This window comes from Plectropomus leopardus, chromosome 14 (genome assembly GCF_008729295.1).
Source record: "Plectropomus leopardus isolate mb chromosome 14, YSFRI_Pleo_2.0, whole genome shotgun sequence".
Classification (NCBI taxonomy): domain Eukaryota; kingdom Metazoa; phylum Chordata; class Actinopteri; order Perciformes; family Serranidae; genus Plectropomus; species Plectropomus leopardus.
In genome coordinates, this window is record NC_056476.1 from 23,603,487 (window position 1) to 23,629,200 (window position 25,714).

Sequence of the window (25,714 nt, forward strand, 5' to 3'; positions counted from 1 at the left end):
TGTTTTCTCTTGAATGTTTCTCTTTGACTTAGACTGAGTTGAAAATGGCAACAATTTAAATGTTTTGAGGTGCTAACAGCAGGGCTCTTGGGATATCAGTCAGTACAGATTCAGAATGTAATATCTCAGTAATTATTGGATGGATTGCCTTGAAATTTTGTGTAGATATTTAAAGTCACTATAGGATGAATCCTACTGGCTTTGGTTATCTTGTTGCCTTCCATCCACCGTCCAATACTTTGTTTTATGATTATGTGCAAAATCAGCACTCTAACATTCTGAAGGTGGTGAAAATAGTAAACAGTATTATCTGCTAAACATCAGCATTTTAGCATCAGTTAAGCATTAGCTTGCTAACTACATATGTAAATATAGCCCTATTGTTAAGCAGGTTGTGTGTTTTAACTAAAATAATAAAGTCAAAAAGTTTTGAAAGTTTCATGAAAAATTGCAGATTTCTCACAATTTCAATCACTGATCTTGTTAAGCAAAAATCATTCTCAGATACAGTTTTTTCACTTACCTAATGAGAGCACACCTGCAGTTCCACAGTTGTCTTCCTGACAAACGCTACTCCAAATTCAGCAACAGAAAACACTTTTTTTTGTCTTGCACTTTTCAGGCATGACAAACGTGCCAAAATAACACGGCATCGGGTCGTGTGTACATCTTATCTTCATTAATAAGATGCCAAATCAAGACCTAATGTTGTGCAGCTTTGTTAAAGGTGAGCTCTAATTGTCAGTGCAGAAGCACTTTCATATCACACGAGGTGAGATGATCACACCTGTGGATGATGTCACTGCTCCGAAAGTAACGCTGGGGGAGGCAGTTTACGGAACTTCTTTTAATAAAGGTGTTGCTACTGGATGACTTTTCAGCACGCACACACACACACGCACGCACGCACGCACGCACGCACGCACGCATGCACACACACACACACACACACACTTTCTTTTCAGCGTGTTGTCTTGATTTGAATATCTTCAGTATCACAGCACAATGCCTGATAATAACAACCTTTCTACAAACATGTAGTCATGTTCCTTGTAAGCCTTCAGCAGGTGCATATCGCTGTCTTATCATGCAACGCTAGGCCCTTATGGAGATTATATTTACTCTGTGCTGCCGTAAGCACCTTTCCTGACAGATTATATGAATTAAGGCCTTATTATGGGCTCTGGCCAGGAGCTGCATGTACCGGTGATTTGTAATAAGGGCAGTGCTGAGGTGAGTCAGCAGCGACTGGCCTGATTACAGCAGCTGGACCTCAGGAGGAAAACCCTTGGCTCATCCCCGGTAAACAAAGACAGCAAGATAGGAAGGACACTCCATTAGCTACTTTGTACTATGCAGGTAGGAATGTTTTAGGCTCAGAGGGAAGGGGGCCAAAAATGTGATTAGTTATGTAATCCACATTTGCATGAAGTAAATGAGATGTTGCAAGAAGAGAAAACACGGAAGAGCCAGTTTGGTTCGTAGGAATTCATCAATATTTTATATTCTTTTGTAGCAAAATGTTTTCACACAGAAACAGGTTTTTTTTTTCTTGTTTTTGTCCTAGAACCTTAGGTGAGAGTCATGACTATGTCGAGTCAAGTACACACTTAAATTGTATTCTCAGTTGGCAGAATGGAAGAGGGTGTTACATGATTTCACAGGTAGAGAAAGTGGGTTCAGGGTCGGTTCACCGAAATGACTAAAAAACATTTTGCATTTATTTCTAGTGGTATACCGAAACTTATTCATTCCGGTTATGAAATATCCGCAGATTTATGCCTCTAGCTATTTCAGTGGAGGTAGGTGGAATTTTGTTTGTGCAGGTCAAAGCACTCAAAATTTACATGTAAAAAGTTTCAGAAAACAAGAGAACATGTGCAGAATACTCCCAATTCTATGAAAGTTTCTGGGAATGTGCAATTTGTTCAGAGTTAAGTTGATAAACTCAAGTATTTAATTACAGTGAACTGATTAAGTAATAACAAGTTGTTGACTTACAGAGGATTTTCTTTTAAAGAACTTATTCATTTAAACTCAAGTCAATATTAAATTATTATCATGAAACTTAATATTCCATGCTTGCCTTTAGAATAATTTCACACTTTGGCATGTTTAGCTAAGCACCAGCTAAAATACTCTCATTACACTATTAATTATCAATTGGACACTGTCTCATTTCCCTTTTGATTAGTACCAAATCACAGATGTCGTTCCAGGAATCATCTTATGAAGTTCCAGTTAGATATCAGTTAATTTCTAGTAAATTATGCAAATCTATGCAGGCATTGTGGATGCCTCCGTCCTCCATTATAAGTGTGGAAGATGTGGATGCAGTCCAGTATAAAATGTTATTTATAACCAATTATGCGAAAAGACCAAAACCAACAACGCATTTACCCATCTGTCAATCATTTCTAACTTCTTGTTCTTTTCTTTGGAGCTCCACACGGCCACACAAATCAATTAATAAAGTTTGTTTTAAAGTAATTTATATAACAGCTGGGCATTGTAGACTTCATCACATTACTCAGACAGGAGTAAATGGTGAATTTATTGAGGACTATTTTCATCGGTGGATGAATACATATTCCGTATTTTAGGATTTAAGGACTTTATCGCACTGATGCAAAAATCTCACAAAATCCGATACTGTTTTAAAAACAGTCTTGCTCATTGATTTGCAAAATTATTCACAAAGAGTTAATAAGCCACACCAGGGGTGTTAAATTGTTTGCGGCTGTCGTAGTTATGTGGCAAAATCTTGGGAAAAAAAAGACAAAATTGTCACCTTAGAAAGGTTTTCTATTAAGGCTCTTTTATATTATGTGTATTTCAAGGCTTCTTATTTAAAAAACAAAAAGTTTAATATCACTGTTATTTGGAATGGAAAAACTTTGAAGCTTAATATCTCAAAACTGCTCAGAATGCAGATAGAATCTTAGAATTCTAAGGTGGTAAAATATCGCTCATGCTATATAATGTCATATTGCATCTCCAACCCCACTGTATTGTGGTAGAGGTCGACATCTCATTAAAGGATATCTCAAAACTTTGGCAAATAAAAACCTATAGTATCTACATGGCTAGATACCGCTAGAAGTAAGTCTGACAATATGTATTTTGGTAATTTGGGTGAACTGACCCTTTAAAACAGCCCACATTTTACATGTAGTGTCATGTAAAATCCCATTTCAGAGAGCCAACAAACAATGACCAAGTTGGTACACCACGGTTAAGCACCTTCTCACTGTTTGCTTCACATGAAAATAAAAGTACTACTGCACAATTTCCCCCCTTTACATTCTCACCCAGTTATTGTACAAAAATGCCAATATACAGAACGGTACACCTAGGGATGGAAACAATAATTAAAAAAAGAAGATGACCACCCCACATCTTGAAATGCAGCAGAGACCCACAAGATATTGAGAAAGGCATCAAAATGTGTATACGGATGTCTAAGTTGATCAGTAATCTGAGGAGCCAATAATTCCAAGTGTCTTACTGCAATGTACAGCTCCGTATGAAAGACAATGAAAGATCAGTGGTTCCTTTGATGAATCAGTTGAAATAATACATAAACCAACAAAGGTTCTGTATCATGCATCTGGTGAGACGGATTTCCAGAGTTTTCAGGTTATTGGCCCTTGAGAAATTTCTTTCTTTATCCCATATACTCCACTTAACATCCTCTCATGAGCAGCGTAATCACCTTCATCAAGCTAATAAGAGTCAATTTAGACTCACTCGCCCATTTAACCTGGTCAAATGAGTAATTGTCGTACTCTCCTGTTTGTGTTACCTAAGGAGAATTAGAGCCAGATGATACATCCTGCTGTGGGGATAAGCGAATGATTAAGTGGGCTTGATGGATTTCAAAAACTATTCCCATCTGGTGACTGTAATATGTGCTGATAGCATCTGAAACCGTATCCTGAGGCAAACACTCTGTTTGTATCAATGGCCTTCGAGCCTACAGGGATCACTGTCATCAACATTAGCCAATGGGGAGCGTATCAAAGCATTAAAAAATAAATATTTGCAACAGCAGGAATTCAACCTGAGCTGGAAACATACTCAACCTGATTAGCTGGGGACTAAATCATTCTTTGAAGCGTCTGCAAATGAGTAAAGAACATTGTGTTTTGGACTGTTTGTGATTCTCTTGTGCATTTGGGGTTTTGTTGTATTTCCATTCGCTTTTTATATTTAAATAACCTCATATGATACATAACCTGAGGTAGAAATACAAGCCTGGCTTGTTGTGGTTCAGTGTTACTGATATCTAGAGAAAAAGACCAAACTTTTTTAATCTGTGATCAATGAAAGTTTGATTGAACTGTTAAATGATGTTAAATGGCTATGTGAAGGGTTAGCTTCTGTGTGTGTGCGTATATTATAACCTCATGAAGAGCTATGCCTCTGCCTGCTGATGAATCTCCTCAAATAATAAATAGTAAAAATGATAGAAAAACCCAGATGAAAATAAAAATGACTTTGTTTCAATTTTCTATTCGCTCCTCTGGTCCTTCTCTCTACTGTCGCAGTAGTCCCATTTCATGCCGAGGGTCCAAGACATTGTGACGCACATCCAGTCCAACACAGTCGAGGCAAATCCTCTTGGCATTCAATTCTTTTGATAAAGACACAGTAAATCCACTTTGAATTTCTCATCTTTCTTTTCCCTCTTTCTCTCAAAGGCAATCTCACGTGCCCTGTGGATGGGAAACTATTCCCTTTGCACAATCCACGATTCAGTGTTGGTTTGAGATGGGAACAAGATTTCAAATACAGTTAGACACTGTCAGAGAGTTGAGATCACGGCCAGGAATCTATCGATTTGAGTGTCTTTTCTCACATAGTTAGACAGTATTCACATGGATGAACTTCATGCAATACTCAAAGGCAGATTCCCTCTGGAGCATCCTGCCTTTGCACTCATGTTCTTTTAGTTCCTGATTTTTTTCGGCCATGGACCTCACAGCTAGACCAACTCAAACTGTGCTTTCCATCACCCACTCCGAACTCTCAAAAGTGGGCTTCTCGTCCTCACTGTCATCGTACTGCAGCAGCATGCCATTAACAGACAGACTGCGCTTAGTCCAGATGTTACTGATCCTGCGAGGGTAGTTGCTGCGACACTGCGCTGCCCCAACGTGACCCATGTCAAACGAGTGGCTCCTCTTGGGCTTACCCTCCTGGGGCATCCCTAATAGTCGCCCAAGCATGGTGGTGGACTCGGCCCTTCCAAGCAGGGGTTCTTTATCGGACGGAGGCACCATAGCCACCGTCATCATAGCATTGGAGGTGCTGGCTTGGCCAGAAGCCCCATGGTGGTCTCTTGCTACCCCTCGCAGCTCCAATGAGGTGAAGGCCCCTAAAAGGTGGTCCAGGTTTTGCCGTGCTTTGGTGCCATGCCTGTGTCTCCTGAACTTGCTGCTGGGCAAGGTGCTGCATTCGCTGCCCTGCATGCTGTAGCGGTCACCAGCCCCCCTTCCTGTTTGACTATCTAATGAGTTAGAAGATGACGAGGATGAGGAGAGACTGCTCTGGAGGGATCCACACTTGAACTCAACCATTTCTTCACGCATGACGACAACTGTGGATTTGACCTGCGGTGGGGCACCGTTGAACCTGTTCAACCCACCATTGGTCTGCGAGTACGTGTTGCTCACAGTGGGTAGTTTATTGGTCTGGATGCCACTTGTCACCTTATATCGCACCATTAGGATGATGATGAACACCAGCAGCGTGGCTACGATAATGCCGCCGATGACCAGGATCATGGTGCCACCCAGGAAGCCACTGTGAAGGGACTGGCACTGCGGGTAATCCTCCCTGGTGATGAATTGGACACAGCCAACGATGTTGGTGGCGGTGAGGGTGGTGGCAGTGTCATCCCAGATGGCCAAGACACACAGGTCATACTGCATCCCAGGGACAAGATTTGTGACTACGAAGGCTCTGTTATTCATGGGAATCATCCTGACAAGAGACAGACAGACAGAAAGATAGAACATTAAATATACAATCGTCTTGCTATGGGAGTTCAAGACAAGGGGAGGGAACTTCAGTGTTAAATACAACATTGGCTTAGTCTGCAGGGGCAGATCAAAGAAATAGCCAAAATGAAGCATGTTAAGTAGCTATTTATATGCACAGAGTAATTCAGAAAGATGACTTCATTGGTCCCAGTATATCCCATTTGATATGCATGAAACAATTACAATGAGGTACGTATTCAATGGGCACTTTTTGAATATTGTTTTGGCTGAATGTAATTCCTTGTACATTCCATTTAACAAGCGTTGTGTTGTTTCGGCCCACTCTGTTATTATTCCCGATGTTTAGATATGACTTATTAACTAAGCCTTGCCACTTTCAACTAAAGTAAAAGTTAATGCTTCAGTGCGGGTTAATTCTCTAAGATGTATCGCCGATCAATGAAATGCTGTAGGATCCTTTGTGCTGTGTAGACAGCCAGTGATAGAAGCTTTCATGCATGAAATTCATCTATGTAGACTGCAGAGACATTCACACTCACAACACTGGAGCTGTCACATGCCATGATAAGATTTAAATACACCTGACAATATTTCCTTATGGTTATATGAAGGCTATCAAAGCCTATGGATGTCAATTGTAAAAGACATGAAGCTATTTGTCCTGTTTTCTCTTTCAGATAGTCAGTGTTGTTTTTGCACCTTGTAATGGAATACAGTTAAGATAATTTAAGCCTTCAAAACATGCAGGAATTCAATGAATGTAATTTGTCTTGGTGTTCACTTTCTTGCTGTGCTTGACTAGTCAAACAAGTGCTGTCATTACAATGTGAAACAATGTTTTGAAGGAATGCAATCAATGCTGTGACTGTTGTAGTTTTTGTACTGTCAGCAGTCTGTATGTAGTGTGTAATTAACTCTACTGACCACATCTCATTAAATCAGAATGAAATATCATGTAGATGTCAAACTTAAGTGGAATGTTTGCAGACATACTCTGTACACAAACCATTACCCATTGCTCAAATTTGTATACACTGGACAAATTTTATGATTTGTCCATTGCCAATGTTCAGTGGCACTGAAGAAACAATGTTCGTAGGTGGATACCTTCATGCAGGCCAGACTTTGTGTCCTCTCACAGACCTACAACTACTACAACTACAACTACGATTTATACCTATGAGGCTACATTCATAGCACAAGCTACACCATGACATAAGTAAGCCTGCCTCCAGAAATAAATTTACTTTGGCACTACAGCAGCTACTAAGATACCACATGGGGACCACACGAACTGACAATGTTCAACATGGACTTTGTGTCTGTTGTCCTAGAAGCTTTCTAATGCGAGTAGACATTACTGAGAGTGAAAACAACATGAAGGAAGTTGTAGATTCTCACGTATTTTCTCTTTTCAGTACCATATATTCTGCAAAGTTATTATAATGCAAGTCTTCTGGTCACTGTTATCACTGCTCTGTATTAATGAATGAATGTAAACACAGCAAATGCAAGGTGTTAGTCTCCTACAAAATAAAACAGCTCTGTAGAACAAATTATATATATCCAAAACATATCCTAACCTTAAGTGTCTATGTTCCCTAATCCAAAACTTATTTTAGCCATGGTCTATTTGACATCATTGTGATATTTCCCTGACCATACTGTAGCTGCCATTTACAGATATTGTAAAAGGCAAGAATTTGTACAAGCTTATATTTTAGAAAATCTTCACTTAACAATCACAACTGCTGCATTTGAGTAGTCTCAACTACTCCCAACAAGTAGACGATTAATCGCAAGATATATATATATATATATATATATATATATATATATATATATACTGTATATATATATATATATATATTTTATATATATATACTGTATTATATATATTTTTTAATAATGATCAATGTTGTCAGAAAGTTCTCAAATACAATCAGTGATGGGTGTAGGTGAAATAGCAGAGTCCTAGAAAAGCATTGCAACCCCCCTCCAGGTTAACAATGTTAGTGTTAAACAACAGCAACAGTGCTGGAAGAGCTGTTTATGAAGTTAACATTGTTGGCCGCTAGTCGCTAGCTCAGCCACCTCCATGTTGACGACTGTATCTAGACAACTCATACACTGTGAATTTTGCATAGAGCCCCTGGAAATTCTGTATATTTAACATGACATTATGTATAAACAAAAATTATACTTCAGACAAAACTATATTTAACAACAACCAAAATTATGCCCACCTTCCGTCTTTAGAGGGCTATTTCAACTCACAACTATGACTTATCAACACAACTACTCCTTGCACCCCAAACTGCATATATCTGCTATATATATGCATTGCCACTGCTTTATAACCTTACTGTGCTCAAACTACAAATAAACAATTGGTCTGCAATGATGCCATATCAACTAGTGAATTTGATAGTCAGGGGAAGACTATTCTGTGAAACTCCTGCTAATCCACCAAAAACTGTATATCAGTGATTCCCAACAAGGGAAACTTGTACCCCATGGGGTTTTACCGTTCTGTTTGATATGTTTATGTTACAGCATGTGGTCGTAGTGAGACTGCTAACTTCACTTTTATATAATAAACAGTGTGAAATAAGTTCGATGGTATCAGTGAAGGGGTACTCGAGCTTATCTGATAGAAGTATATCTGACAAAAAAAGGTTAGGAACCACTGCTATATATAATCTTCTTGGGTTATAAAACATGAAGTAACAGTGGCTGTTACATGCTATAATTGTGGGTTAGATGTCTATAAATAGATTCATCACTCATCTATTGATTGTTGGCTTGCTGTTCTCCCAGAGTACATGCATCCATATCTTTGAACCCTCTGAATCGCCTCCACCACAGAGCACAGACCCCACTGGGGCTGCACTCCATTATTTATCCCTAATTGCCTTTTTCCATAACTAGGAAGAAGCTGCGTTGGCTCACATGTTTGAGAGAACTCATGCAATATTTCTCCTCCCCCACGTGGCTCTGATTGATTTTTAATCATGCCATTGCTTGAGTGTGGGCAGTGCCCTGGGAAACTGTGTCAGCCAACTAGAGGAGCGCAGTAGGTGTGCATGTGCGATGTCATACCAATATTAATTCAAAAACAGTGGTTGGCCTCTCTGTGCACGTTATCTTTTTCCTCCAGCTCCTAATTTGTCTTCTGACATGCAAAAGGACTGCACAGCCATTATTAAGAGCACATAAATCTATTGCTTTAGGGTCTACTGGATACTCTGTGCACTCATTACGGAGTCAAAAACATTTTCATTCATTCATTCATTCATTGTCCGTAACCGCTTGTCCTCGCAAGGGTCGCGGGGGGGCTGGAGCCTCAAAAACATTTAAAGCATCAAATTTCAAGTAATGATTCTCGACAAACAACAATGTCAGGAATGTCATTAAAACAATGAAAAACGGGAAAGGACAGTTCCTAAAGAACCCATCAGTGTTATGTTTGCATTTTTGAGGACAAATTTGTAAAAATAATTGAAAATAAATGCAGATGAGTCATCTGACGTTTTCATCACTGTGAAAAAAATGTTGCTGGAAATTCATATTGTTTTCTTTTTTTTTTTTTTCTGGCATGACAATCTGGCCCAGCAAGCTGCGTGCAAGCAAGGAAATCAGATAAACACCTTATTATTGAATTCACAGGGATGGTGAGTTGAACAAAGTAATATCTCTCTTCAATAATGTGCACAGTTCTAATCTCATATTCTCAGCTAATAACCAAAGTTTCTTCCTTCTCTTATTCTGTCAATTATCTTTGATTAAAAGGTTCTTGCAGGAATATGCAGTACAGGTAAATTGTGTAGGACTATGGCAAGTCATTGGATGAGACATTGCTAAAGGGATTCACCATAAATTTTCAGTATTGCAGGAAGCATGAAGCTGACACAAAAATGCTGTAACTTCACAGCAAGCCACTTTACCATTTTGTGCACTATTCTGATGCTGTACATATAAATCTGAAGCGTACTAAGGGTAGTCATTCTTTAAGTGCATTAGGCCCAAGGGAATACTGAACTCTTAAATAGCATAATATTATGTTTATGGCAAATATGGAAAATGTCAAAGCGCTGTCTGATAAAGTAAAAACAAGACTCATAAAAAATGCATCTATTTTGTTTACACAGCACAGTATATTTGGCCATTTTTTAACGTCTTTCACAAATTGATTTCATGTTAAACTCTGAGGCTGTTTTCTACATTTCCAGCTCAATTATCTTGTTTGAATGTCACTGTTTCCACTGTCTCATTTGACATTGGAAATTGATTTCACAGAGCCCAAAAGATCTCAAGCTGCAGTCTCCAAGCTTACACTTTATGGACTTGAGCAGCTTAAGAAGGATACATTAAAATGAGGGCCTTTAATCCTTTTTCTTCTTGGATTTCTAATTAATGGTTCAGGGCTAGGATTTCACTCTGGGCTTCACTGTTCTTAAAAAAAAAAGGGGCATGCTGTTCATTATTTTTGGTGAAAGCAATAGTCAATTTACTGCAGAAAAAAAAGAAGAAAAAAAAAAGCTAAATCTCAAAAAGGATTAAGAAAAATGAATGTTGATCTCCGAGTAACACTTCAAAGAGCTGACTGTCTCAAGTACTCACCCAGTAAACATTAGCAATTTACTGAAGACACTGAACAGCGAGTGTTCTGAAGTTAAAGATTATAACTTGTGCTTCATTTACGACTTTGACCATTATGGTCTCAGCTCTCACTATTTTCCTATGAAAAGTGATGCACCACAATTTGAATACAACACACGTAATGATGAGCCAGGAATTTGTGTATATCCTATGTAATTGGGAAGATTGTGGTCATGTGACCAGTGCACTAATGGGAGTAAAGATGAAGGTAGGATAAAAAATGAAAGTCTTTATACTACTTTTATTCAACTAAAACTACAGGACTTTCCACAGGAGACTGGTGGTCATGTTGTGACTGAAAATATCTGAACTTTACATTATTTTCAGGTACGTCTTAGCCACGTTTATTTTCCTAGACCCAACTTTTGTAACTGTACTTGCCTAAAACTAAAGATGCCCAACCATGTTTCTTTTACTGAACCCAACCTACTCAACTTAACCTGCCTAAACATAACCCTACATTTAGTACATGACTTTAGGTTAAGGACATAACCTTATTCTTGGGCGCTAATTTGTTAGACATCAAAGGAACTGTTGTAAAAGGATACCATGCGTCAACTGACTATAATGAAGATTCATTAATCATTCTTACCTGTAAATGAGAACTTCATCCTCAGAACAATTGTACTGAAGCTGATACATTTTGACCTTTGGAGTTGATTTGCTAACAGTCCACTTGACCAGAGCAGAGATGGCAGTCACTTCTGACACAGACACCACCTTCTCTGGTAGAGGTTTAGGTTCCCCTTTACTGATCTTAGTAGAGCTTGTTATGTCTGAAAGCCCTGACTTGGCCTGTGTGGTGCGGTTTGTACCATTATTCAGATGGGGGAGTTGAATGATTGACAGCTCAATGGAGGCCGTAGATTCCCCAGCAGCATTGGCAGCAATGCAAGTAAATGTCCCGTAATCCTTGGATGTGGTGATTGTAATGTCCAGGGTGCCATTTTCGTATACTGTCGCTCGGGAGGAGTTGCTAATCAAACGGTCATCAGGAGCAACCCAGTGCACAGTTGGCATTGGATCACCGACTGCTTTGCAGCGCAGGCTAGCCGTTTGGCCTTCTAGCACTAGCAGCTTGTGCGTATGTTGCGTGATCAAAGGGGGCTCACAAACAAACTCCTCCTCACGGACAGACCAAAAGTAGCGGCCCTTTAGACTAGCAGGAGAAGCGCAGGTTTCCATGTCATCCTCACGGTCCAGCCTCCGAAGCCAAAGGACTTCACAGTTGCAGTGCAATGGATTTCCGCCAAAGCTTAGAGACAGCGGAGGAGCATAAGGTGTGCTCATCACTATGCTGCTCTGGGAGCGCGCAAAGATGGGGTCTGGAGGGAGCTTCTGGAGACGGTTGGAGGTGAGATCCAAGCGGGCCAGTTTATCCAGATCTGTAAAAGTCCCCTCTGCAATGAAGGAGATGAGGTTATGATCCAGACTCATCTGATGGAGGTTGACCATCTTGCGGATGGCTTCCCAAGGCACACTGCGCAAGTTGTTATATGACAAATCCAGATCCTCCAGTGTCAATAACAAGTCATCAAAGGCGGCGCTGGAGATTCGACTCAGCTGATTGTTGTTGAGGATGAGGTGCTGCAGGTTGACCAACCCTCGAAGGTCGTCCGGTCCCAGCTCAGTCAATCGGTTACTGTCGAGGTGCAACGATCTCAGGGTCTCCAGGTCAATGAAGGAGAAAGACTGGATGGCGCTGATGGTGTTGCGGGACAACGTGAGATCAACCAGACCTGTCATGTTGGCAAAGTCCTGAGTGGTGACCTTGAGGATGAAGTTGCCACCCAGCCGGAGCTCCACAGTTCGCCGGTCGATGTCCGGTGGGACAAAGAGCAGACCTTTGGAGGGACACAGAGTCCCCAGGGACTCTGAGAGATTCTGGCAGACACAGTATTTGGGACATGCATGGACCATCGTAACTGCGGTTCCCAGAAGCAGGAGACTGATGACCACTTTGTCCATGTTAGTTCATACAAAGGGGACCTGCAAGAAGAAAAGAAAATCAGGATCAATTTGAATTCAAGATCATGATTAGCTTTTTTACATATTTGGTTGCCTGCATCAGACAATGTTTGGTTGCACTGAGCTGAATGATGATTTTAGTGTTTGATGTCTAAGTTCAATCATTACTATTTTAAACAATAAAATCTTCACATCTAGTGAACTAATCCCTCACCCACAAAACTGAAACACTGCTGCAGTTGTGTGTGCTTGTCTAATTGCCCCCATTAACACAGGTCAGATAAGTCCCACCGTGGACCTCGGACCATGGAGGCAAAAACTGCTCACTTGATGAGCTGGTCTGATTATCATCCTTGAGGAATTTTTCACATTAATATTCCCCATTATAATATTCATATGCATATATTTTGCAATGCAAAGAAGGTGTGAGAAACCACATGAGAATTCACTGAATGAAGCCTGGGATTAAACAGCTAAGAAGCTATTTTTAATGACGCACATGCTTATAAGCTGTCATTACAGATATGCTGTTATGCATGCAGTGGAAACTAGATCGGATGGAGCACACGCATGTATGCAGTAAGCCGGGGATGAGTTCTTAATTGAAATGCTGCATTACCTTGCCAATCTAAATATGAAAATGGTGCAATATTAAAGTTCTGGTTCATATGTTTTCTAACAGTGTCTTCCTCTTTTGGCACCTCTGTGTATGTCTTCATCCTATTGTTACCTTTCCCCATCATGTCTGCACCCTTTTGGCAACAGATAACATAGTTTGTGAAAAAGAAAAGAAATAAAAAAAAAGAAATCACAATCTTCAGGTGTCAAACTTGGCTGACGAAATCAGCGCGCCTCTGTGAACATCTTAACAGAACTTCACACATGGCTGACTCCTCCAAATGGCTTTTAATTCCCCCAGACATTTGTATCATTAATTCCTAATACACTCAAAACCTAAAAATCAATTTCAATCTTTCTTTTTTCTTTTTTTTTAATGCTTGCAACATTTATGAATGGAAAACTCTGCCTTCTAGTCTGTTTGGTTCTCACTAGAACCATAAGGAGGGACAACTGTAATGTTTTTTTCTGTAAACTACATACTTCCGCCATCATCATTAAGTGCATACGATGCTGGTCACAGTGTGAGGACTCCTTATCTTTGACTACCTCATAACACCCCTTCATGTGTATACTCTACTTTTCAAGAAGTCATAATTACAAGAGCAAATACATAAAAATAGCCCGTCTCTTTCTCTATACCAATTTGCAAGTATATCATCAAGAGCCACTGCATCTGGACTGTGTGTTACACAGAGATAATTAGAATGAAATGGCAGGCGGGAGAAAAAAAGGAAGTGATTCATGGAGATTCTGCAATAATCATTAAAACTGAAGAAATTATTAAATCACAGCGGAGGAATTGACTTATTTTAATATACTCATAAGATAAGCCACAATTATGTTGGGTCCAAACAGTAATTTGACAGAACTGTGCCACTATTACATGTTCTAATACCATAGAAATGCCATACAGCTATCATATAAGAAAGAAATATGAAACTAAAAAGGAATAATGAAACAAAATATGACTGATGAGTGATAGAAAACATGTAAACTGCTATTTTACATTCAAACCACCAATAGGCCTTTGTTTTAGCTGTCAATTCTGAGCAGCCCATTATATTAGAATTCAATCAGCACAGCAGACAACAGTGTGAAACTCTGTGAAAAAAAGGTGTTTATTTTAGCCAAATAATTGAAGACTGAATGCATACTGTTCTGACCCTCTCAGCACTCAGAGCTAATTCCCACAAGGCCTCACGGTGAGAGCTGTCAGTGATGACAGACACTTCCTCTCATGGACTCATTTAATGGACAGCATCTAGAAACAGCAACTGAAAAGCCCTGCAAAGCCACAGAAGCTGCCTTTTTTATTTTCTTTTGATCTTCCTTCCCCCTGAAAATGGACAATTGTGGTGGGTAAGCATTAAAAAAAACAAAACTAGGGGAAATATACAACTTTGCAGAAATGCACATATAGTGCTGGCTGGAAGCAGTTGAAAAGTTCAGTACAATTTCTAGTCTTGCATCAGTTTCCCATTAAGGCTTGTGTAATATGTGGGAGGTATGGTTGCTGGGCAGACAAAAGGCAGAGGTGACCTTTAGGGGATAGAAGAGGTTCAGTCACACAAAGATGAGAACCATGGATGATGTTTAAGGTCTACATCCATTTACTCGTGGCCTTTCCTAGGCTTGCAACATCTACAATTCAATGTAAGGGACAAAGATGCTGCTGAAATACCAACAAGCACATTTTTGATACAGTTCCACAGTGCGTTAGTGCTTATGACATATAGAAATGTGAAATCCATTATTAACCTATTTGAATGCTTGTGACCTTCTGGCGTCTTTAGTGATTACTATGCCTGCCTCCATCTCCTTTGTGAAAAAATATAGTAAGGCTACTTAGCTTTTCATTTCATTTCATGTGTGGCATTTAAGTACTGCTTATGGAAGTTATTTGTAAAATGCAATATGAAATATCATGAGATTTAGCTCCATAGCTTGCTTATCATGTTATCAAGAAAGTGTTTTTTCTCAAAACTCCTTGCCTGATGAACAGTACATGTCTAATGATACCTCAGCATCCATAAAGTAGGCAGGCATCTCAAGCCTTGGTCCCCCCAACATGTTGCACAGTATGCACTGGGTGATAATTGTTATCTAAAGAGTTCATTGTCCTTTTTTTTCACCTTTCCAAATCCAAAAGAATTAACAAACAAGTAAAAATGCTAAAGAATTGTGTGTTTAACTGCTCCAGTAAAAAGTAAAACCATTAGCATATGCATTTTACTAGCTTACTTCCTACTAGCTTACATTATTTTGTGGCATTATAGCAAAGTAATGCTAGGACTGGAATTTTCACAGTTTGGTCATTGCATGGCAGCCAGTCCCTGAAATATGAAAGTCTGGGTTAACGTTATCTCTATCCTGGTGCTATGTCAGAGTGACAGTTCATAATTCTGAAACTCCAATAGTAAAAAAAAAAAAATGAATCAATGGACAATTTGTCCAACAGCCCAGTACCCCAAGTACAAGCATGCATTGCTCCAAAGGGCCATTCCTCCAAAAACAGGTTAAATATTCTTAGCATACAGCTAACTACTATGACATATGATGTCATCAGACCTTTCTATTATGGCAAAGGCATGGCCCACCCTACTTTGTGTCAGATTGCATAAAAATATGAGGGTGAGCCAAACAAGTGTAACTACTCATGCGTAAACCTGACTAACCCAACCAGCGAAGGCAATGAACATAAGCCAGTCAGTGTCTGATGATGTCATTCTGCATAATTATTTGCTTCAGAGTAATGGCCCTTTTTAGCAATGTGCATCTGTTTTGGGGAAACTAGACTGGACTTAGCCATAGAAACAATGTGCAGTCCCTTTAGCCTGCTCTTTATTGGATTTGGTTCACAACCCAAACCAGCCAAACTGAGACTCAAACAGTATTTTTCAAACCAATGGAATAGTCCTCATCCCTAAAGCCTTTTCTCTTATAAAGTGAAAATGTGAATATTAAAGTATAAATATAACTATGTTTTTTTTTCATTAGCAATCAAGATCTCAGAGGGAGCATCTGTCTTGGAACATTATTATTCATGTGAAAAAATAAAAATCCTACTGCTGCTGTTTGTTCATGAATTGTTCTAGACATTTCACTTTCATTTGCATTGACTGCATGCTGTTGAATAAGAGTTGATTTTAAACTGTCTACCACCCAGTACACTTTTAAAAAATGCAAATGAACAAACTCAGGTTGAACTAAATTGTGCCTTTTTCTCAATTTTGGCAGCAACTTTTATATATTTATAGATATATATGTTTTCTTTGCTTTAGTGTTTGGTACATCACTGTGTAGAGACTGTATAATAGGCACCCAGTGCAGACTGCAAATTGTTACATTAGGCCCTACTTCTGCTTTCATGCACTCTATTAAAGTAAAATAAAATGTGCCGTTGTTGCTTGTGTGTTTCTAAAAGGACATCACTTCATCAGCAGAACAGGGATTTCTTTTTTTTCGTTGCTAGAAAGAAAAAGTACCTCATTGAGTGTTTGGAACAGCAAATATAAAAGCTTTTACGAATTTGCCATTGGTTGAATCACTAGTGGTGGTATCAGTGGGGCTGGCATCAATCTAATGGCAATATAGGAAAAAAGTAAACACATATTTATTTATTGTGCATATCTACAGCTTATGGCTTTAAAGCAGTTTTCATAAAAAACAGAAATTCAAGCTTTTTTCGCTCTCCTTCTTCAATGAGGATAACAGTAATGATTTGATTCTTGATTGCTGGTTACATCAGTCTGGAGGTCAAGCTTACAGCATCACTTAGTAAGTTTTGCCGTCATTATATGAAACTCAAAACCACAAAGAATGTCTGATTTATTTCATCTGTACTTTGAATAGTACAGCAAATGCCACACACAATGAAATTAATCCTCCAGCGCGTAACATATCGGACATATAATAGTTTCTACTGGATTAAGATGGTCTCACATGCTCTGACATCAGGGCATTCACACTGCCTATCAACATTGTTGGCATTGATTGAGTTCCTGACTTTAGTTTCACATGCCAATCTCCACATACAGCTTCAGTCCTGTATAATACATAGATATTATACACAGGAGGTAACTCTAGATTACACTGATCAATTTTTCTTTGTCAATATCCTTAAAAGGAACATGTATTTATGGAACTGATTTCCTGTCAGACGAAAAAGAGCAGACATATGTTATTGACTGCTGATGCACATTGATTGTTTCTAATATGACCAGTGAGTTTGTCAGATCAGCTTGTGGACCAGAATGGCCTTTCAGTGTGTCTGAAACAGAGTGAAGAACATCCTATAGAGAGTCAGCTGGTAGTACTTTGAGAACTGTAGACCTATGGCCACACATGCACTATTGTAACTGTTGATGATCTAAGAGTTCAAAAACTTAAATAAAGATATAAGAATATTAAAAATGGATGAGGAGAGACTTGTTGCTGAGATAGAGAAAAATCCTGAGCTATACGATCCACAATCACATAATTGTAAAGACAACAACAAAAAAGATAATGACTGGTGAGTCATAATTTCTGATATTGGTTCTTCTTGGTGAGGAATCAAGTGTGATTACTGGGCTTCCATGCATGATTTTAAGCAAATGCATTGGTAGAAGAAGTAAAGATATTTAAGTAAAAGTAGTGATCACCATTTGTATTCATCTGTTGAGGTGCTGCAGTGCTTCTAAACTTCCTATTGATGCTAGGGTTAGCACTTTAGGTAGATTTTTTTGCTTTGATTGCATCTGGAAGTTTTATGGTGTGTCGTTATTCATCAGCACTTCTTCCTACATATTAGGGCTGTGTATAATTTGAAAAACTACAATACTAGTACCAATACCATAATCCTTGCATACCTGAACGCACGCATGCCCACCCGTCCAATCTATTCTCGATCTAAAAAATGCCTTGAGGAAATTTCTTCAAATTTGACACAAAGGAACGTTTGGACTCAAGGACAAACTGATTAAATTTTGGTGGTCAATAGTCAAAGTTCAAGGTCGCTGTGACCTTGTTCGTCTCATTCACATTAACATGATATCTTAAGAACACCTCAAGGGAATCTTTTCTAATTTATCACAAACAACAATATTGATTTTTTGTTTCACATGGGACACAAACAATGGTCTCCCGGGTCAATGTCCTATGTTTGTTTGACCCACTCTGCCTGCCTACATTGAATTTCTTTTGTACTTTCCTTCTTTGCTCCCATCATTTGAGGGATGACCGCCTACAGCACACACGTCATATGATCGTAGCCCTCTGTCTCAGGATTTTATGGTTATATCAATTGCAGTGCATTATGTTTTTGTAGGTATAAGTATGAACCGTGAATGAGAACAGCCTGACCAAGTAGTAGCCTTTCACCATAGCAACTCACATGAATTCTCTTCTATTTATCATGTATGTACGAGAAGTTATAGAAATGTATCACAAGTGAGAGAAAGAAGTCACCAAAGACAGGCATACATGGCTGAGAGATAGTGAGAGTTTGTCAAAAACAAGGTGTGTTTAGTGAGTGGGAGTTTGTTGTACAAGGTTTAACCTTCACGTGAACATGACTGAACAGCTGTGTCGCCATCTGTTAGACAAAAATCCTAGTATACTATTAGGCCTGAGGGAGAGAAGGACGGTCATTCTGATGGTTTCTCCCTCCCTCGCAACTAACAAACATTCTATCCATCTTTCAAAGCATTAATGTGAAGATGCCACACTGTCGAGCCATACTCACTATATGAGTCCCAGTCTGTGTTATTATAAATATCTCTGTCTTATCTTTTCAATGTCTGAAATCAAAAAAATAAGACTGCTGCAGTGAGGATAGCCCTAGTCCTCTGAGCTGAGACCCTCCTGACTGAGCTCTGCCCTCTTTGCCTCAGTGCTATTTGCAGTTGTCAACTACGCTCAGTGGCGTAATCTACCAACACACACAGTGGGGTGGGGGGTTGAAATACACTACCGGTACCTCCTGAAAAACACTGAGCAATGAGCAGAGAGAGATGGACTAACCAGCATTACATATTTTGCCTTTCTCTTCCCTCTGCTACACTTTGATGAAATGTGTCACAGGATGACAGTTTGGTAAACCCGACTGCGATGTGTATAATCCACTGATGTCATGTTGCATCATTTGTGTGTGCTGACACTCACACACTCACAATTGTGACAACATTTATCTCTCGCTGCTATTTGGCACTGCCAGCATGTATATAGTTGCCCTGTGCTGCTTCAAACTGACACATACCAAGAGTTCTTTTTCTTTTGTATGATTAATCTACAATCTGGCATCTTCAGGAAAACTACAAGTGAAAACAAATGTAAGTGCAAAATTGCTCACAGGAATTATAAAATGAATCTTGGCAACATTGGGAAATCTTGACAAAAGATGGAGATTATCGGAGTAGAAAATGGAAGCAGCACATCGTGTCTGAGACCTGACGCTTCTCTGAATGATAACCAAAGTAATCTGTCTGTTCGATCACATATATCCACACACACATTGTACAAAAATGTCTGCTGGATAAGAAAGGACTACCTGAATGGGTCTGTATTCTAGAACAGCGACAGGATTACATCAACCAGCTGTGAGGCTGTCTTTCTGCTACCTTTTCTGACAAGCTTTTAGAAAAGGCAGTGAAACAGATGCAGCCTTTATCAGTTTAGAGCCTATAGAAAAAGTTTATACTAGTTTGATATAACAGGCTAAGGATGGGCTGTCTATGAGGACTGTTAGAATTTACATTTGCACAGTGTTTCCTAGAGACATAATCTGTAATTCAGAACGCTTTTCAGATAAACCTAATTTTCTATATGTGGAACGTCATCATTGCCTAATGATTTTTGGGGTGCATAATGCAGGTCATCCTCAAGAGCGTTGATGCTAGTCTTCTTTCATCCTCTTACGTCCATGCAACCAGGGTGTAGTTCATTCTTTCTTTTTCTCATCAAAATAAAGTGGCAACTTGATTGGCAGTTAGAGCCTTTCCAAGGACTCATTGGATTCTCCAGGTTCAATCAACCGTACATGAGATTACCAACTGCATTAGAAGATATCTAGTTCTTCGATAAAAGTCAAAAGGTACAAACTTGGGTATAGAGAAAGTAAACTATGAGGCCAAAAGTGTTTTTCAGTAAGAAGCATTAAATTACAGAGCTTCCGATTACGATTCTGATGTCAGCACAGCCAATAGCAAGAGAAAGAAGTTTACATGTAGCAACCTAAATGAGTCAAATTCTGGATTGTTTCCAATTGAAACTTTAAAGCACTCTGAAAAATAAATAAATACATACAGAAACTTTTTTTTGTTTTTTTCCAGGCATGGCCATAGCCTCTTAGACCTGCTTCAAGGACATTTCAGGGCACAATGAATCCAGATAAGGGCAATTTTCTCCCTATGTAGTTATTTTAAGTCCCAGAACCTGGGGAGATTACATTCTCCCCAAGGGTACCATTAAAAGAAAACTTTGAAATAGGAATTTATAGTGGGGAAAGATCCAGCAGATCCTTCCACTTTACCACTCTGAAGTCACCTGCCTGTTATAATTAGACAATCTTGTATTTGTGTAGCCTAATTTAGGCTTTTATTGGCCCCCAAGACACTAGTACCAGCTCTAGGTGGGTTGGAGGTTGCAATCTCTCAAACTGCGGCAGTGCTTTTTATTTTGTCTTTCTGTCTTTTGTTAGAGTCAGACTTTATTCAAATGCATCCTAAGTTTTTGTATGATGTAATAGAACTGAAAGAGCCAAAATGTCCAGAATGTTTAACCATCAAAGAAAATCCTCAATATTCAGTTTGTTTTCCTCAAGTCAGCTGAAAACTCTATAATCAGCCTTGAGTTTGCTTGTCTTTGACAATATCAAAGCCTCTGCAGCCTGCTTGCCAAAGTCATGATATGGTTGAGTGGTGCTCTGTCATTGTGCCTACGGTTTTTAACAAGAGAACTCGATGAAACTGAGGCCATAGTTCTATTCTTTATGGTAGTTACGTAGCTTTTCATGAAAAAATTGATTTTTTTGCAAGGTAGTTCTTGACCTGTCTTCAGGGTCTCCACAAAAATCTGGCCTTAGAAGTTCTCAGCAATTGGGAACTTAAAGTCAGTCAAAGTCGAGACAACTTCCCTCCAACCCATTGGATAGAGGGCGGTGTCAGTGTTAATATCAGTGTCGATGGTGCCTTCTGAGCCCACTTAAGTCCAAAAAATATTGAAAGCTCAACATGAATTCAGTTTATTTTTATACATTTTGACACTCCCACTGCCATTTATTCTCTTGCTTCTTCTTTTGGCATAATCATGATCCACTTTTTAAAACTCCAATTTGACTAAGGTTTTGCAAGTAAACAGGAAGTAAAATTCCACATCCGAGTTTATAAGTTACGCTGTGTGCTACAGCTTGTTTGTTATACCTTTTATGCCAACCTAAAAACTGTGACGGGAGTCATAATGACCGCAGTCATTATGTTTTTGAACACCTTTAGGGAACTTCTTCAAATTTGGTAAAAACATCCACTTGGATGCGACAATGAACTGATTAGATTTTGGTGGTCCATGTCACTTGGCCATAACTCAAAAGTCATATGTTTAATATGACAAGCCATTTTTCTTATAGGATAAAGTAATGATGTTTTAGATCCAAAGGGTCAAAGGTCAACTTTGCTGTGACATTTTTAATTATTCAGCATCAGAAGTCAGGAATAGAAGGGGAAACATTTGAATTGGTGTCACTAATCTTGGATTGAAAATGTGCTGATTGTATAGATCTTCTGTGCTGCCCGCTTGAAGATGTTTGAAACATCCATGTTTTAGAATTTGTAGCTTCTTTACTGCAGCATCGTTATTTGAAACATAGTCTGGACAGACATGGATGTAATCTGCAGCTTGATCGGTTGGCGGTGGCATAGAACTGCAAGGCAGTTAACATATGTTTCTTTACATTTTGACAAAGTCACACCATTGGAAGTGTGCCAAATTAACTGGCAGTTCCTGTTTGCAATGTACCCACGAATGCACTGTATAGGCAGCTCTTACTGAATTACTTTTATACTGTAGAAAACTTAGAAAGGTTAAGATTTTCAGGCAAGTTCTGAAGTTCTAAGAAGTTTACTTTTTTCAAAGATTTATGAAAGTTTTTAATATACTATACTATACTATACTATACTGTAATACTGTAAGTATAAGTCAAACTGTATCTAAAATTATCTGTATCATGTCTGTGCGTTGAGATTTTAACTCCGGTAAAACTCAGAGAAGTAATGCAATTTTACACAAATTGTGGCAATTGGGCACTTAGGGCTTTCAAGGATCTTAATTGTCTCCATGAGCTGTTTGTGACAACCACTGGTGCTGCTACAACTGCTGGCTGTGCCAATACCAAACTACAATAACTAACTTCCTGTTGTTTTTCTAACAGCGGCATGCACCTCTACCTTTCACCTCACGCTGTAGCTTTGCCTCACGTCTCTTGAAGTAAGTGAATTGTCTGCATGAGATTAACTTAAAAATGACACCAGATATTTTCACCATTTCTCTCAAGACATCTTGTTTTGAAGTACCATCACAAAGTCTCCATATTTAGGAATGGGAAGGTTTGTGTTTGGCTGTCTCAGCCTTCATTTGGGTGCCAAATTTTCATGTCTGCACCGGCTGCTGTGTTAACCTCTCTTCAATATCATGACATTTGCTTGGTGCATTAGGGAATTTGTACGTATTACATGCAAACGAATGACAAGCACTTTGTTTCATTGTTCATGTCGATGTTTTCATTCATCAAATGAGACATCTGCCTCCTTAACAAGCAGTCATGGTGGGAAAGGTCAGAGATATTAAGATTGTGTACCCTCTTCATTCCTCTAGTTTACTATTGTCTTGAGCTAATTACATACATGCCTCTGACATCTGACTGCAAACACACTCTGTCTCACACACACACACACACACACACACACGCGCACACACACACACACACACACACACACACACACACACACACACACAGATTAATTGAACCAGACTTCACAACCCTGCTTGGTATTTGATGAAAGTCCCCCATGCACAATAATGAATGCCAGCACAGGGGGGAGGTCTCCACAGCCCAAAACAGGATCAAATTATTTGATCCTGCTTGGGGGTATCAACAGGTTATTAAATTAATTTGTTTTTATTATTTTTTTTTTTTATTGCTGACCTAATTAACCTTTATCGGATTAGACTGTGTCAATTTATCTTTGTTGTCTTGCCTGGCATAATATTAAGCTTGTTGTGGCTGTTTTCTTGACTGTACCTCATTGCTTGAATGTCTCCAATGCTTCATATCAATTTCCAACAGAAACGATATGTTACTATTTTATAAAGCTATTTAGAATGGAAGTGTTAAGGTCAGAGAACCGATTCAAGGATGCCAGTGGCCTTTAGATGAAAAATAAAGAATTAAAAAGAGGTTAATAATTTACTAGAGAAATTAGGATACATGAGTTGGCGAAATCTAAGGTTAATGGCAAAGTAAGAAGGAGCTTTATCGTGATGATATTAAAATGTGCACTGGCAGTCTGGGATGTCTGATATGAGCTTAATTCATATTCACTGGCAAATGTGCCAGTGGAGGTAAGCTGAATCATCTGAGCAGAACAGGTTGCACTGAATTGTCAGGGATATTCTGCAGTAAAGAGTTGCCAGCGGCATGATTAAGACGTGAATTGTACAGATGGAGAATCAGGTTTTGAGAGGGTTTTATTTTATTTTCACCACCATAATGATGTAGGATGCTCTAACCATCTGGAGTTTGTCACATGTTTACTGAACACTTGGCGTTACTCTACCTTGGTAATGCAATTAGCTGGAACTAGATGTGAAATCATTGTTGGTCACTGGCATTTCGGTATCGTCATGCTACAGTTTTTGCACGTTTTAATTAATCTGATCATTTCACTGAACGTTTGACTGTTAGCAGGTGTTAGCTGTTTTCAATAGATATCAAATTTTAGCATGTGCTTTTTTTGAACAACTGATTGGCTGTCAACAGTTGCCATTGATGGCAGGCACAGAACATGCAAACAGAGGGAAGATAAAAAGTTTTGGTATCTGCTAGTTTCTCCGAACTATACTGTGAAACTGTCACTCAAGGTATAGAATGAAAATGATCAATAGGAACTCCATTCTGGCCTCATTTTAACTGGATCCAATTTATAAGAATGTATTTGGAGGGTATTACAAATAATAGTTTCAACAAACTATGGAAACTGCAGAAATTAATACTATTACAAGTGGCCAAATAATTGGAATGGAGAGCAAAAATGATTTTGATTTTGATTTTAACAAGGATAACAATTTTAACCAATTTTTAGGCCTTTTAGTCCCATAAATACTGTATGGGGCCTCAGGAACTAAATTACCAAGAACAATCAGGGTTCCCCCAGAAATCTTTCACAAGGGTGGCCAGATGGGTCCGGTAAAAATTTTGAGGTGACCAAACAAAACAGAAGAAACATACTGAATTTCGGGAATATGGTTATGCTACTGAAGTACATAAGCTAGTTGAAACCTATGTCAGTATGAGAATTAAGGAATCACTTCACATTCAATGTTAAGTTTTTGCTGTGCATAAACTAATACCAGTACAGGTAACACTTTGAGTTTCACAACAATTCGTTTTAAAGTGTTATGTATGTGTACATGTTAAGTGATCCTTTGTCATTCAGCATTATATAGCCCCCTTCCTGACAAGCTATGCCAACATGGTTGGTACCAATGGATGCCTTAAGTTGTTCAGTTTAATAAGACACTACTGTCACGCTAGCTTAAAATTAGCATCACACAGCCTCTTAATTTCAGCCTCCAGTATGGATGGGGTGGGAGGGACATAGCAGCAATTGTATCAGGGACCCCACTGAATATTTCTGCTGACTTTGGAAACTGTGAAGAGCAGCCAGTACGTCTGTCAATCTAGTAAAATATGAAGATTTGTCAAGAATGCAGTTTTCACAATGAATAACACAGTGTCACCCTGTTGTTGCAGCATTTTTTAAGATTTGAATGGATGAGGAAAAGGAGTCAGGCAGTAGGGAGTCACTTGTATTAGAATTGACAATATGTCCATTCACAATGCCCCTGTTGCCTAATGTTTGACAAGCAAACTCTAAGTGCATTTTACCAAATCAGCTAAAGGATCCCTATGCACTGCTTTTTTTTCTCTCTTTCATATAAGGTGTAGATTCCAAAATGCTTCCCCTCACCACTTCTGAGATGGTTTCAGATGTCACTGTTGCTTAATCACCATTGTAATTTCTCAGTTTGATATTAGCAAAGAAAACGACAGTGTAGTTAACTGATAGGAGAACAGGGCATGCAATGCCTCAGATATTTGATACACTGAAAAATTGAATTTGAACAGACCATTGGGGAAAATAAATAGTCATTCTTTAGTGTCTGAAAAGGAGTAGAAGAAGCAGAATTTTCTGAGTCATCAA

General features: G+C 38.9%; 1 protein-coding gene across 3 annotated transcripts in view; it reads right to left on the minus strand.

The window, feature by feature from the left end:
* Window positions 1-4,768: 4,768 nt before the first annotated feature.
* The window catches only part of LOC121954068 (leucine-rich repeat and fibronectin type-III domain-containing protein 2), a 285,943-nt gene continuing 264,997 nt past the window's right edge, over window positions 4,769-25,714 (minus strand). For all 3 annotated transcript variants that reach the window (XM_042501391.1, XM_042501389.1, XM_042501388.1), the window contains 2 exons: window positions 11,263-12,659; window positions 4,769-5,988 (listed from right to left, as the gene is read on the minus strand). In XM_042501391.1, coding sequence (XP_042357325.1) covers window positions 4,998-5,988; window positions 11,263-12,638 — 2,367 coding nt within the window. In that variant the 5' untranslated portion in view covers window positions 12,639-12,659 and the 3' untranslated portion in view covers window positions 4,769-4,997. The remainder of the gene's footprint in view (window positions 5,989-11,262; window positions 12,660-25,714) is intronic.